Source organism: Muscardinus avellanarius (genome assembly GCF_963383645.1).
Source record: "Muscardinus avellanarius genome assembly, chromosome: 8".
NCBI lineage: Eukaryota > Metazoa > Chordata > Mammalia > Rodentia > Gliridae > Muscardinus > Muscardinus avellanarius.
The window spans coordinates 84,984,755-85,000,983 of NC_137794.1; the positions used below are offsets into that span (position 1 = coordinate 84,984,755).

At 39.9% G+C, this 16,229-nt stretch overlaps 1 protein-coding gene across 2 annotated transcripts; it reads left to right on the plus strand.

Moving 5' to 3' along the window:
* Positions 1-448: 448 nt before the first annotated feature.
* ARG1 (arginase 1) lies at positions 449-13,661 on the plus strand (the record flags this gene model as incomplete). 2 transcript variants are annotated; one of them, XM_080699718.1, is made up of 8 exons in its annotated part: positions 449-514; positions 4,662-4,734; positions 7,649-7,823; positions 11,467-11,626; positions 12,388-12,482; positions 12,801-12,905; positions 13,120-13,256; positions 13,492-13,661. In XM_080699718.1, 8 exons carry the CDS (start codon positions 458-460, stop codon positions 13,659-13,661), a joined length of 972 nt encoding a protein of 323 aa, XP_080555844.1. The 2 variants fall into 2 exon arrangements, with proteins under 2 accessions (XP_080555844.1, XP_080555843.1); XM_080699717.1 differs by lacking the exons at positions 11,467-11,626; positions 12,388-12,482 and having other exon boundaries at positions 458-514.
* Between the last annotated feature and the right edge of the window lie 2,568 nt (positions 13,662-16,229).

Genomic DNA, 16,229 nt, shown 5'->3' on the forward strand with positions numbered 1-16,229 from the left:
GACGATTTTTCCAGGTCCAGTCCTTCTACTGCAACACTTTTTTGGATTCAGAACCTAAAGAAGGTGGGTTCCCTGCCCTGGCTTTACCTAGCTAGAACCAGTTACTTAGGTGGTTATGAAACCACACGTAGTTGTCAGTTCTCTAAGGAAAAGATGAATGTCACCCAACTAGCTTTTTTTAAAGGTGTGAGCTAGGGATGTGAATAAAGCTCACTTAATTAGAGACCCAGGTTCAGAACAATCAAAGTTATTCCGCATATAAAGAATGTGCAAGATTTTTTGTTGGCTCTGTCATTTTCCCAGTGGGTGGAGCCAGCCATCCTCATTAGAATAAAGGTAAACAGATTCAGCCCAATTATAAGTGGGGAAGAAAAAAGATGTGCCCTCTGTCATTTTGGGCTGCAGAGGGTGGCCAGTGGCTGAACTCAGGCACTGCTGAGTTGAAGTTTCAGGGAGCATGAGTTCCAAGTCAAAATTGATCGGGATTATCGGCGCTCCTTTCTCAAAGGGACAGGTTAGTACAAAGCCTCGCTTTGGACCATTGAAATTTGTTAGGACACTTAGGACTTCAAAATTTATATGGTGTTACTCTAGTTAGTTAAGTTTCTCTGTACAAGCTGGACAAGGAATGGCAAGTTTTAAATTTTGTGACATTGTATAAATACAGTTCTCAACCCCACCTACCTCCTGTGGCTTCTGATCTTAGTTCAAGTCAGTTTCATTTGAAATGACCAAATGTTTACTCATAAGTAAGCAAATGTATTTTCGTTTGGGTTGAAATTGACTGTTTCTGCATCAAACCACCCTAACTAGGTTTTGTGGTGTTCATTTTCTTTGGTATTTGCTGACTTTGTAGATAGAATTTTTAAAGGACACATTTGTTTTGTTATATAATTCATGACTAGATAAATTTAATAGATTGGCAGCAATCTTCAGACTTCTTTTAATTTGGATAACCGAGGTATCATTGCTTTATGTTGCTTTGCCAATAATTCAAATTACTTTATTGATTCTGTAAAATTATTAGTTCATGGGCTAGGTAGGATACTTTATGTATCTCTGTTCAGTGAAAAGAAATAAAAAAAGTATGCAAGTTGGCAACACTGACAGGCCCAGAGGCTTTATGAGGCTCTAAGTTGCCTTAGAGACACCAAAATGTGAGTCTACACATGCCAGCAACACTTAGACACCGTCTTTCCTCCATCTGGAAACACTCCCTCTCATTCTGGTAATTATAATGAGATGACAGGATGCCTCAGACTTTAACAGTCTGTGCTAAAAGAGGAGAAAAAAAGTGAAAAACAAGTCAATATGTGAGGTGAAACCCTGAAACGCTTAAGGTTGATTTTTTTTTTAAGTACTAGAGATTGAACCCAGAGGTGTGCTACCACTGAGGTATACCTGTAGCCCTATTTATTTATTTTGTACTTATTTTGAGACTGGGTTTTGCTAAGTTGCCAAGGCTGGCCTTGAGCTTGTAATCCTCCTGTCTCAGCCTCCTAAATTGCTGAGATTACAGGTATGTGTCACTGTATCCAGCACTTTTTTTTTTTAAATGGGGTCTTTATCCCAGTTTCTTAGAATGTAGGCAGCCTTTAATCCCTCTTAATATTGACCTCTTGCTGTATACTCGGGCTTGTTGTTGCAAAACAAACTGGGAGAGGTCAGTCGCTAGAGGCTCAAACGCATTTAGACGGTCAGTAAACACTGCCTCACCTCCCCTGGAAAGCCTCCAAAGAGGTCCTGGAGAACAGGACCTTGGGCTGACACGTGTTTTTTTTTTTTTTTTTAAATCCACAGTATGTTCACCTTTTCTTGGAAGAGTTAACACAGGTAGAACAAGAACACACACACACACACACACACACACACGCATGCACACACACGCGAGAAGGAAGGCAAAAATGGAGGTAAAGTGGAAGGAAGGAAGGAAGCGAGGGAGGGAGGGAGGGCAGGCAAGAAGGTAGGAGGCAAGGAGACCAAGCATGCTGGGTGCTGGGCCTCAGTCCTCATGACAGTCCTTATAGCAATAGTATGCTAAAGTTCAGCCTGATGCATTTTCCATTCTCAATAATTCTTCCCCTGGTTCTTCTCCCATTAAAACATAGCATGAGAATGAAGTTTATGTCATATAAGGACTGAGAGAGAGAGATCAATTTTTCTATGCTAAGCCAGCAGTAGAAGGAGAGAATAGCTAATATTTTTATTGGATATTTTTATTTTTATTTGGATAAGTAGGCAAAAAGAGAGAAGTGGGAAGGGACTCAAGGGTTAGGTCTAAGAAATAACTCCATTCTCTGCTCACTCCCTTGCAAGGCAGCAGAAAAACAATGAAGTGCGTATAATTTTTATCCTCTATTTGAGTTAGCCAAGGCCCCAAGAGACATGGTAATTTGGTCAACTGGCCTTGAATGTGTGATTCTAGACAGGGTTACTTGATTCCCAAACCTGTGCTCCTGTCCTGTGCTGATGCTTCTTCTCAGGGCTCAAACCCCTGGCACAGTTTATACTAGTGACCAGTTAAGAGACGGGGCTCCATTTACCAAGTGGATGGAGCTTAGAAAGCAATCTTCATGGTGGGCAGAGGAACCAAACAATAAGCAAAGTTCAATCACGAGAAACAGTATGAACCAAAAAAAAATAAAAGAATGCCAAAGACCCAGGCACGGTGATGCACACCTGTAATTCTAGTACTTGGGAGGCTGAGACAGGAGAATCGCAGGTTCAGAGTCAGCCCTGGGAACTTAGCAAAGCTCTCAGCAACCTTATGAGACCCTATCTTAAATAGAATAGGGTATAGCTTGAAGGTTCAATATAATAGAAATGGGTATACTTGAAGGTTCCATCCCCAGCACTACAAGAAAAATAAAAAGAAAGAAAGAAATCTAGAAAATGTCACTCTGAGTTGTTAAGTGACTGTCTTAGAGTAAATATAATGTCAGTTGAGGGGTCTATAAAATTTGTTCTAAAGCTAGAAATGGAAAGAGGAAAAAGATCAGGGAGCTTTATCAAATTGTTATTTTTTGAGCATCTATTATATATCAATCCTTCATGACAATATATAGTACCCCAAAGTAAAGAAAAAGTTTAGATGGAAATATAACAATGGAGAAGAGAAAAAAAGAGACACAAAACCAAAGGGCAAAATATGAACCAAACAGCACCATAGTGGGGCTAAAGAGGGAGAAATGAGGTCAACTTGATTAGGGGATGGAGAGATTGATCACCAGTCCAATGGGACAGACAGGAGGAAGAGGTTCTGGTGTTCTGAGGCAGAGCTGGGTAAAGTTAGAATAATGCTACATATGTTTCAAAATAGAGGAGATTTTGAATATATTCACTAAAAGAATGATGAGTTTAAGGTGATGGATATGCTGACTTCCCTGAGTTGATCATTACCTAGGTATATATGAGTCACATGGTATCTCATAAATATATACAGAGACTAGGAGTCAACCAAAAAATAAAATAGAGAAAGCAATTTAAGAAAAAGTGGAGCAGAGGAGCAGAATGTATCAGGCAGAGCATGTGCCAGGGACAGGAATTTGACATCGAGGATTTGCCTGGCACCCAGGTCATCTGTCATTTGACTGGGGAAGAGATATTAGCTTACTTTGGGGACATAGCGCCAACCCCAGGGAGAAAAGTGTGTGTGTTTTGGCACATCTCATCTGACAAAAAGAAATGCCTTCCTGAATCTAAAAGCCCTGTTGGAAATTAGAAGCAGAATGATACAGAAAAGAACTATTTCTTTAGCCCTCTGTTAGCAGGGGAGCTGGAGAAGACTAGCAACAAGGGTGGGTGTTAGCTTCTCCAAGTAAAATCATCAAGGAAAGAATTTCTCACCAACTGTTTAAGCAGGCCAGAACTCGAGGTTATGGGTTGGTCTTTGCGATTTTAGTTCCTGGGTGTTGACTTTTTTCCTGTTGCCTGCTTTCTCCCCAGGAGCCCTCCCTCACCACTGTAAGACCTGCATGGGTCCTCCCAGGCCACGTGCTTTCTATTCTGATGACTTTGCCCAAGCTGTTCCCTGCTCCCAAAGCTCCTCCATCACTTCGTTTTCTTGACCTCTCTCTCAACATTGCAAGATTCAGCTCCAAGATCATCTTGTCACGTAGCCTTTGCTAACACACCCTGTCTCTGACCTGCTTAATAGCATCATGTTTTTGTTACTAAGACATCTCTTGTCTGCATTGAAGCAACTACCTGTACACTATAATTGGGATTAAACATCCACATTTTTCATTGGCTTATGAGTGACTTCAAGACAGAAGCCCTTTCCTTTCTGTGCTCCTATCCTCATCTACCTATTAGCGTCATTGGTGCAGTAGGATATGTATGTGGATAGCGTAGTTTGATGGGAAGGGGAGATGCAGGTATTGGAAACCAAAGACACAGACATGAACCTCTAGGCTTTGCCACACATTAGCTGTACCGGCAGGAAAATCATGGAACCTTCATGATTCTAGTTACTCCAGTTTGTCACAGGGGTGATTTAGTCTAACTTGCTGTGAAGATTCAGGGAGAGAATTTCAATTCCAGGCTCTGCAGGACCTCAAAACCAGATAGTCCCCATTCAACAAATTAAGAAGTGGAAGCATTACTGTGGGCATCTGATGGTCATGGTTTTTACTGAGCACTTTTTTTTTTTAATTGTTCAGCCACGAGGAGGAGTGGAAAAAGGCCCTGGGGCATTGAGAAATGCTGGTCTGCTGGAGAAACTTAAAGAACAAGGTAATTTTTTCAGTTGAAAGATGATTAACCCAATTTCCTCACTGCTCTTAAGCAACAGACTCCTAAAAAATTGAATTGTGTCCAGAGTGATATTTATATCATAGAATTAAGGCACTGGCTATGACTTTAAAATAACATTTTATTAGGGAAGCAGGACATGAGAAAAGTGCTCAGGAAATTTTGTTGGTTGAATATCCTCACTCATGCTTGTCTTCCCAGCCAAACCGTCATACAAAAGAATCTATGGCTGGGCATGGTGGTGCACTCTTGTAATTCCAGCATTTGGGAGGCGGAGACAGGATTGTGGTTCACGGACAGCCTCAGCTACTTAGTGAGGCACGTTGCGACTCAGTGGGACCCCGTTTCAAAATGAAGAATAAAAAATAGACTGGGGGTATAGCTTGGAGGTAGAATGCCCCGGGTTCCATCCCCAGTATCAAAAAAAAAAAAAAAATCCATCAGGGTTGGAGTAAATTTTAGGGGAGTCAGGGAAATTGGACCCCCGCTTGTGAAAGGAAGTAAAATGGACACTAATAATAACAGCACCTATTTAATCTTTATATAGTGTATACGCGCACCCACACATATATATGCATAAGTATACAAATGCAAAAATAGGATTAAGTATGTTATCTTTATATATATATTAAAACCCCAATAAAATGTTGGCAGGGCCTTGGAGCAACTGTAGCCCTCGCATATTTCTGGTGGAAATGCAAAATGATATAGCAGGATAGCCTGACAGATTCTTAAACATTTATCTTTTGACCAAGCAGTGGTCTTTTTAGGTATTTATCCAAGAAAAGTGAAAACATATTTCTAAGTACCTGTTCTTGAATGTGTAGCAGCACTGTTTCTGATAATTCCCAAATGGAAACAATCGAATGCCTATCAACTGGTGGATGGAGAAACAAAAAGTGACCCTCCTAGGTGAGAGAGTGTTCAACGATGCAAAGGTCAGACCAATGACTCAGAAAAGAACAGGCATGAATTAAAAAACAACACGCTACATGGAAGAGGCTAGACACAAAAGGCCACGTCATGTGACTTTATTGATGTAAAAGTCTAGAAAGACGAAATCATCTCAAAAGAAAGCAAGTCAGCAACTCCTGGGGGTGGGTCAGGGGTAAAGAAAAGGAAATGTTTCACATATGGGTTGTGGTGGTGCTGGTTATAAGACTGTAGATATACTGCAAGCTCACTGACTTGTACACTTAAGATAAGCAAATTTTAGTAAATAAGAATTATACCTCATAAATCTAGGGAAGGAAGAAAGGAAAGAAGGAAGGAAGACATCAATGCAGAAAAGAAAGCTTGGGTAAATGGACTTGTCCTCAGTTAACAAGCCTAATTTGGTCACACATTATAACAGGTGAAATTTCTTGGAGTTGTTACACAAGCAAATACACACAGACCTAATAAACACAATTAAAAAATGGTTGAACTGATCCCCTATCACAGTTTTACAGAAAGCTCTCTAGTTTTGAAGCTGTTTTCAGGGTCTTTTAGGAAGCACACTCAGATACTTAGGAACTATGGGTTACCTGAAATTTTTGTCATATTAAACAGGTAAAACAAGTTGGGCGTGGTGGCGCATGCCTATAAGCCCAGTACTTCAGAGGCAGAGACAGGTAGATTGCAGGTTCTAGGCCAGCCTCAGCTTAGTGAGGCAGTCTACAACTTAGTGAGACCCTGTTTCAAAATAAAAAATGAGAAATAGAGGTGTAGCTTAGAGGTAAATGCCCCTGGGCTCAATTCCCAGTACTGCAAAATAAATAAAAAAATAAAAAGGTAAAAAATCAGTATTTCCTGAGTTCTCTCAAGTGTGAGCTCAGTGCTAAGCACATAAGTAATTTTGACACCACTACAACCAGGTAGGTACAGTGGATGAAGGAGGAAGCTGGGGCTTGGATTAGAAACCAGGAATTGTTAACACAGAGCCAGAGCACTTAGAAAATACTAGTGCATTTTCTTTTTGGCATTTTTTCTTTTCTTTTTTTTTTTTTGTGGGTCTGGGAATGGAACCCAGGGTCATCCAACCTCCAAGTTATACCCCCTGCCCTATTTTTTATTATTTCAAAACAGGGTCTGAGTTGCAGAGGGCCTACTAAGTAGCTGAGGCTGTCCACAAGCCGTGATCCTCTGGTTTCAGTTTCCCCAATGTTGGGATTACAAGCGTGCACCACCACACCCGGCTTATTATCTATTTTTTTGTTACAAAAAAGTATTTATTATCAAAAGGCAGAAAGCACATAGGCAGACTGTGTATTGGTGGCTCATACCTGTAATCCCAGTATGTAGGAGGCTAAGACAGAGGGATCACAGGTTCAAAGCCAGCTTCAGTGATTTAGTGAGGCTCTTGGCAACTTAGTGAGACCTTGTTTCAGTACCGCAAATAAATAAATAAATAAATAAATAAATAAATAAATAAATAAGATTCAGAGGTAGAATGCCCCTGGGTTTAATTCCCAGTGCCATCTCCTCTCTCTCTCTCTCTCTCTCTCTCTCTCACACACACACACACACACACACACACACACACACACACATGCACACACCTCCTGAAAAAAAAAAGAAAGAAAAGCATATAGCAGAGAAACCGGGCAGAGAAAAAGACAGTCATGTCTCCTATTAAGGCCAAACCCCCAAATTATCCCTGTTATATTTTAGTTCCTAGCCTATTTGGATTGCTTCAAGAAATAGGACCTGGTATACAACAGGTGCCCAGGCGAGGTGATGGTGAGGTGAGGATGCCAGAAAAAATGAGACATGATTTGTACCTTGATAGAATACTGTTTTCCAGAATTTTCTGTGCTTGTCCTTTTGCAAATAGTTACCTTGTATATTTGCAATCTTCCTACACAGACTGGTTTGCAATCTCTGTTTTTACTTAAAATTTTTAATTCCATTGTAGAGTGCGATGTGAAAGACTATGGGGATCTGTCCTTCGCTGATGTCCCTAACGACAGCCCCTTCCAAATCGTGAAGAACCCGAGGTCCGTGGGAAAGGCCACGGAGCAGCTGGCGGGCATGGTGACAGAGGTCCAGAAGAATGGAAGAGTCAGCCTGGTGCTGGGTGGAGACCACAGGTGTGTTAGTCAGCTTTTCATCACTATGGAAAACAACTGAGAAAAGGGGAGCTGAGAAAAACCACCTGGAGGAGGGAAGGTTTATTTTGGCTCAAGTTTCAGAGGATTCAGTCCATGGTGAGCTGGCTCCTTGCTGTGAGGCAGAACATCATGGCGGAAGGGCGTGCAGAGAACTGCTCAGTGACAGCTAGGAATTGAGAGACCTGGGAAGGGTCCAGGGACAAGCTACAGTCCCCAAGGCATTCCCTCCAACCATGCCCCACCTGCCTCCAACCATCCACCCCTTTCCAGTCCACTCAAATGATTAATCCATTAAGTAGATGAATCCTCTGATGAGGTTAAAGCCCTCATAGTCCAGTCATTTCCTAAAAGCCCCATCTCTATACATGGTTGCACTGGGGACCAAGCCCCAGACACATCAACTTTTGGAGAACAATCCAGATCCAAACTGTAGCAACAGGTCTTGTGGAGGGACTCTGCCTAGTAGTTAGGCACAAATGGTATAAAGGAAGTATAACCAAGACTGTATGACAGAAAAGTAGTGATTAATTTTCTGCCTTTAAAATTATAGAGCCAAGAATAGCAATGCATGCCTGTATTTGGAAATCCCAAAATTTGGAAGACTGAGACAGATGGATTGAGGATAGCCTCAGCAATTTAGCAAGATTCTGTTTCAAAACTAACACATAAAAAGAGCTGAGAGTGTAGCCTAGAGGTAGAATGCTCTGGGTTTAATCTCCGGTACTACAAATAACTAAATTAAAAAAATTATACAGGTCACTATTTTATTATGGAAACAGACTTAGCTGCATTTAAAGTCTTATAATCTTTTCAAATTGATTACATAAATTATGAGTTGTTTCACAAAATATTTAGCATAGGCTTATATTTCTAAGTAAGCAAGCACTGAGGGGATTCGTAGTTTATTCTATATATCATATAGAACTAATTTAGGTTAGTGATTTAAAAGTATGTGCTTTTGCCGGGTGTGGTGGCGCATGCTTGTAATCCCAGCGCTTGGGAGGCCGAGACAGGAGGATCGCACGGGTTCGAAGCCAGCCTCAGCTACTTAGTGAGGCTCTCAGCAACTTAGTGAGACCCTGTTTCCAAATAAAGTGTAAAATAGGTCTGGGAGTACAGCCTGGAGGTAGAAAGCCTCTGGGTTCCACCCCCAGTACCACAAAAAAGTATATGCTTTCATAAATGTAATATGAACTATACTTTTATTTAGTAATATAAAATATACTTTATGATAAATAAAATTTTTGAAAACACACACACACCACCACATTTCTCTAACAATCAAATCATCCAGAATTGAACATCTCCGTATAAACTTGTTTGTTCATCGTATGCACATAACCATCATAAACATTTTTACTGCTGCATGATTTTTCAAAAGAGAATTACCTCACTATACGTGTAACTATATTGCCAGTCTATTTAAAATTTTTTACTGTTAGAAATAATGTGAAAATTATTTTTGTCCATGGAACATTGTGTGTGTGTGTGTGTGTGTGTGTGTGTGTGTGTGTGTGTGTGGTAGCTGAGGCTGGCTTCAAACCTGTGCGATCCTCCTGTCTCACCCTCCCAAGTGCTGGGATTACAGACGTGCCCCACCACGCCTGGCTCCATGGAACATTTTTAATGTTTGCTCTGAAGGAAAACATTATCAGAAGAGGCCTGATGAGATTTTCTAAAATTAGAAACATTCCTGTAGCCCTTGAGAGTCAACATCATCACCTTCAGTTTCCTCCTTTATGCCAGCTGTAACCAGGCTTTGGTAACAAAGCTACAATCAAGTGTCTGGGGTTCGGGTATATTTTTTAATTTCCTTTCCTTCCCCTCCCTCCCTCCCTCCTCTTCCTCCTCCCCTTTTTCTCTCTTTCCTCCCTCCCTCTCTTTCCTCCATCCTTCCTCCCTTTCTTCCTTTCCTGGTACTGAGGATTGAATCCAGGGGCATTTTACCTCTGAGCTATACCCCCAGTCCCTCCCTCACCCCTTTCAAAATTTTGAAACAGGATCTTACAAAAATGCTATAGGTCCCACTGAGTTGCTGAGGCTGGCCTCAAACCTGCCATCCTCCTGCCTCAGCCTTCAAAATACTGGGATTACAGGCAGGTACCACCACCATGTCTGGGTCACTTTCTTAAGTGGAAAAATTTGGTTTTTTTTTTTTTGTGGGGTACTGGGGTTCCTGGAAACCCTACCACCTCTGGGCTACACTCCCAGACCTATTTTATATATTTTTATTTGGAAACAGGGTCTCTTAAGTCAGAGACGCTGGCTTCGAACCTGCATGATCCTCCTGTCTCCGCCTCCCAAGCACAGGGATTACAAGCGTGTGCCACCATGCCTGGCAAGTGGAAAATTTTGTAAGTGGAAATTTTAGAGTGACAAATGGCCCAAAGGCAAAAAAAAAAAAAAAAGTCAACCTGAATAATGAATACTGGGATATCAGGCATGATAGCTCCTATGTTGAGAATCTGATAGTTGATGATTCTCTGAATATTTAAATGCTCACAAGTGAGAGAATATAGGCATTGCATAGTTAATCTACATCTTTTAACTTTAGAAGTGCAAGACACCACTTAGATCTTCCATTATGGCAAAATGTTTGAAATTTGGAGTATTTTGGATAAGACTCTGATGGTTCTAAATCCACTTAAGAGTAGAATATACACCAAGTGTAATTCACCATACCTGTAACGTAACCCCAGTATTTGGGAGGTTGAGATACAAAGATTGTAGGTCCTAGGCCAACAAGCAGTAACTTACTGAGATCCTGTTTCAAAAAATGAAAAAAAAGGGGCTAGGGTATAGCTCTGGGGTAGAGCTACCCTGGGTTAAAACCAGGACCACTAAATGGGGGTCAGGTGGGAAATTAAATGTGTGCCCGGGACTTAGCAGACTACCTGAGCATTGACTAGAGTGAGAATCACTGGTTGTGGAGGGTACATAAGACATTCTGAGTGATGCTCCCCAATTGCAAGAAAAATTTAAGAAAACTACATAATTCCTTAGGTATTTACCAAGACAGATGAGTACAGAAAAGGAGCTAGATTTAACGCTGAGACTCGAACAGTATCTCATGCTAAATAACTTGTGTGGTGTTTTTATACATTTACTTTTTAGTTAAGCTATAATTTTGTGACTTTATTACAAGTTGTTTTTAAATATCATAAATGTTAGCCGGGTGTGTTGGTGCACACTTGTAATACCAGCATTCAGGAGGCTGAGACCAGAGGATTGCAGTTCGCAGACAGTCTCAGCTACTTAGTGAGTCCCTCTACAACTTAGTGAGACCCTGTTGCAAAAATAAAGAATAAAAAGTTGGGCTGGGGTGTAGCTCAGAAGTAGAATGCCCTTCGGTTCCATCCCCAGTACCTAAAAAAAAAAAAAAAAAGATCTTAAGTGTTTTAGTAGTGCTAGCAATGTAAATTTAACTTATTAGTATTAAATTAAAGGTAAGTTGTACCTTCTCTATTGTTGTAATTGTCAAACTGCCATCTCTAATTTAAAGCCTACCAGACAGCTATTTGGACTTGAAGGAAAACCAAGCAGGTGCATTAAGTGAGCTAATAACATTGGTGCATGCAATGACCCTGAAAACTTGATGTTCACACAAGCTTTTTCCTCCAAGTTTGGCGGTTGGAAGCATCTCTGGCCATGCCAGGGTTCACCCTGACCTCGCAATCGTCTGGGTGGATGCTCACACAGATATCAACACTCCACTGACAACCACGAGTGGGAACCTGCATGGACAACCTGTGTCTTTCCTTCTGAAGGAGCTAAAAGGAAAGGTAAAAGCTTGGGTGTTTCTGTCACAAACAATAAAAATACTCTTTAGCAGAAGCTTACCAGTGAAAGGCATGAAGGCAGCATCTTATGGCATTTCATTCTTGGTGTTATCTCAAACTATTTTCTCTAAGTAAACAAGCAAGAGATTGGTTGATGAAGTTGGTTGGGATCTCTAGCCTACTTGTTTGCAAACTGAATCCATAATAAGGTGGTCCCTCTGTGTCTATGATCAATTGCTTTCCAGGACCCCTAGTGGACGATCCTCTGGATTAAGTCCTTACCAAGAAAAAGAAGCAAAGAAGGAAGCTACCAAAGTAAATGGAGGATACTTTTTTTTTTTATTTTTTTTTGAGACAGGGTCGCTAAGTTGCTACAAGTCCCACTAAGTTGCTGAGGCTTTCCTTGAACCTGTGATCCTCCTGTCTCAGCCTTCCAAGTACTGGGATTAGAGGAGTGTGCCATCATGCACTAGAGCTCTGGGAAAGCAGGGCCCAGAATAATTGGGGCACAGAGCCGATGAATTCTAAGTGCTCAGGCAGGGACTAAACAGGGTGAGTCTGGGCCACATGGTGAGGCTGGTAAAGCCAAAACAATTAAGGTATCACAAGGGGAGGCAATTATTCCCTTCATGATTTTTTATTATTTTAAAAATGATTTCCTCTAAACTTATAAATGTAAGATGCAATCCAACAAGTATCCCTAATGTTACATGTAGTGTTTGTTCAACAGAAATACATTTAAGTAAACAGAAACATCGTTTTAGATCCCTGATTTACCAGGATTCTCCTGGGTGACTCCCTGCATATCTGCCAAGGATATTGTGTACATCGGTTTGAGAGATGTGGACCCCGGGGAACAGTAAGTTTACTCCTTGATATGACATATTCATTTTTGTTCTTCATCGATGTGCTAAATATGCTTTATGTCCAAACCTATGAGAAAATTATTTTAATATATCAAATATATACACACACACTTTTATATATTACATACATATGTATTCAGGCAACTTACATCTAAATTGACTTGCTGTTAAGTAAAAAATACAATTATACGCATACATAGTTCACAGAATTTAAATATTTTACCACACTGTCCCTTTAAAAGAAAACAGGAGAAACAAAGAAAATGGAGTCAGTATAACTAACTGCTGATTCTCTCAATCTCCTTTTATAGCTACATTTTGAAAAATCTGGGTATTAAATACTTTTCAATGACTGAGGTGGATAAACTGGGAATTGGCAAGGTGATGGAAGAAACACTCAGCTATCTACTGGGAAGGTATGATGCGTGTGTGTGTGTGTGTGTGTGTGTGTGTGTGTGTGCGCGCGCGTGCACGCGTGCAACATACAGACCTAATGGATGTAAGCTATGAATAAAATAAAGTCATGGAACCTCACGGTTAACTTTTTATAAGGCAGGGTAGGAACTGTATTTGTGTACTAGATATTAAAACAGTCACTTTAAACTGAAATCCTTTCCTGCTTTTTAAAAGAAAGAAAAGGCCAATTCATCTGAGTTTTGATGTTGATGGACTAGACCCATCCGTCACACCTGCTACTGGCACGCCTGTCATGGGAGGTCTGTCTTACAGAGAAGGTATCTACATCACCGAAGAAATTTACAAGACAGGTAGGAAAACAGCTGAGGCAATAAAGAAACAAGTGGGACTTAGCTTGTATATGCTTTGCCTCCCTGATCTGAAAGTCAGGCCCCATTTGACACTCCTGGGATGCCCATCACATGATGCAAGAAAGGACTAATACTTTCTTTTGGTCACTAACTTCACCACTGGATAACTTCTGAAGTCAGTCTGTACTAATTTTAAAGTATCAACTATTTTATAAATTACCATTTTTTGTTTCAGGGCTACTCTCAGGACTAGATATAATGGAAGTAAACCCAACTCTGGGGAAGACACCAGAAGATGTAACTCGAACAGTGAACACAGCAATAGCAATTACCTTGGCTTGCTTTGGAGTTGCTCGGGAGGGCAACCATAAGCCTACGATGAACTACCTCAACCCCCCTAAATAAATGTGAAAACAAGATATAAAAATCTCAACTAATGACAAAATTGGCATATCTTATGGTGTACTTAAGCCTACAGTTATCTTCCCAAAAATTTGTTCCTTCAGAAAAATGTTTTCCAATTAATATGAATTCTACCAGTTTCCACTTAGTGTGAAATTCAAGATTTGGAAATTCTAACTTTTGTGAAATCAAAAAGCTTGTATTTCCAATTTTAGCAAAAAATTTATTCTTTAGATAGAGAAACATATATTAATTTCAAACTAAAAATGTACTGGTATTCAAAATAAACACACACCAGTGTAAGCTTTCCACACATAGACTCCTAACATTGGGAGACACAGGTACCCAACCCAGAAAGGGACCATGTGTCCATGTTGTTAAAAAATGTGATTTTTGTAATAAACTCTTTATAATTCTATTGTCTACATGTTGCTAAATACATGTAATACACACACACTCACAAAGGGCATATAACTTTAAATTAATATATATGTATATATATGTATGTGTGTGTGTATATATATATATATATTTTTTTGAGGTACTGGGGATGAAAACCAGGGCATCCTACCTCTGAGCTACATACACCCCAAGCACTGTTTTTTATTCTTTATTTTGAAACAGGGTTTCACTGAGTTGCAAAGGGCCTCACCAGGTATTAGCTGAGGCTGTCCTCAAACCACGACCCTACTGTCTCAGTCTCCCAAATACTGGGATTACAAAGTGCACCACCACGCCCCACTAAAACTGCTATATTTTTTAAAGTCCATAAAATCATTATCCCCCAAAGACCTTGGAGAAACTTTTAAAACTCCAGTTTTGGTTTCTTCATCTGTAAAATAAATACCATAGACTTTTATAAGCTCTATGTTCATGAATATTAGATGACCCTATTTTACTTTTTCTAAACCTCAAACATGATATTGGCAGATGTTTTACGCATGCTTGCCATTCAGGATGCCATATGGGAAGTAGAAGATACTCCTCCAAGTCTATTTAGGAGTCAGAGAAATCAAACTATTTTGTTTCTAAGAACTACTAATTCGGAGGAGGATTTCACCCAAAATTATCTTGTGGTCCAAATGCCTACCCTTTACTCACTGTCATTACAATATGTCTCAATAACTGAAGTCCTTATGCATCCTTAAAAACTCACCTTGGCTCTGGAATATAGTGAAAAAAGTGGAAAAAACAAATGAGAATAAACTCTACTCAAGACAAGAGATGCAGACTCTTCTTCCTCTCTCCAATGCATACAGGAACCCAAAGAAACTAATGAGGTAGGCTCCATGGAAGGATTTTCGTTGTTATCTTAAGAGCTCTATGTTAAGTCTCTACCATCTGATTTTTACATATAGCTCAGAATTTTAAACTTAACTTTTGCCACTATGGCCTTTGTAAAATATTGTTGAATGACTTTTAGATAAGAGTAATTATGATGGATCCTTAGAGTACATTGTCCAATATTGTAGCCACATGTGGTTATTTAAAATTTAATGCAATTGAAATTCAGTTCCACATGTCAAGTGTTTAATGGCGACATGTGACTATTCACTACTGTATTAGATAGCACAGGTACACACATTTCCATCACTGCAAAGCGTCCTGTTGGGCAGAGCCTTTTTAAAGTTACTAATTAAAAGCAAAACGACAACAGAAAAACCTTTTAGCCAGGTGTGGTGGCAAACCTCCTGTTATCCCAGGACCTGAGAGGCCAAGACAGGAGGATCATAGGTTTGAGGTTAGCTTCAGCAGTGCATCAAGACTCTCAGCAACCTGGTGAGACCCTGTTTCAAAACAAAAAATAAGGGTATATCTCAGAGATAAATGCCCCTGGGTTCAACTCCCCAGTTACACACACACACACACACACACACACACACACACACACACCCCTACCTTTTAGGACATAATGAACATAAAGGCATTTACTTCTCTCAGCTATATACTAACCCAAATAAAATTTCTATCTTCTATTAATGTCTCTGATCAGTAATTCTCAAAACCTATTTTGGAAAATCACATTCCTATTTTTTTTTAACCTAGAGAGGGAAAACTGATTTTTTTTGTGTGTGTGGTGCTAGGGATTTAAACTACCTTTGAGCTACACCCCCTGCCCTATTTTGTTTTTATTTGGAAACATTGTCTTTCTAGGTTGATGAGAGTCTCACAATTTGCTAAGGCTGTCCTCAAACCTGCAGTTCTCTTGTCTCAGCTTCTCAAATACTGGGATTGCAGCCATGCACCACCACACCCAGCTGAAAATTGAATTTTTAATGAATGAATTAATGTGTATGTCTTTAAGGAAGTGATACTACTGATTTTATTCTATTTGTATAATACTGATGTCACGATTATTCCCATTCCAGGATCTGAAGGCAAAACAATTAATTCCTCAGGACAGAAAGAATATGTTGAGACTATGTTAAGAATAATACTTGGAATCATATCTAGTATAAAGTTTCTGGAGTATTTTAAGAATATTATTACTCTATAAAACTAATTATACCATTATATAAATTTTAAGTTGGACTTCTATGGCAAAGATTTAGAGACTACAATAATATGAAC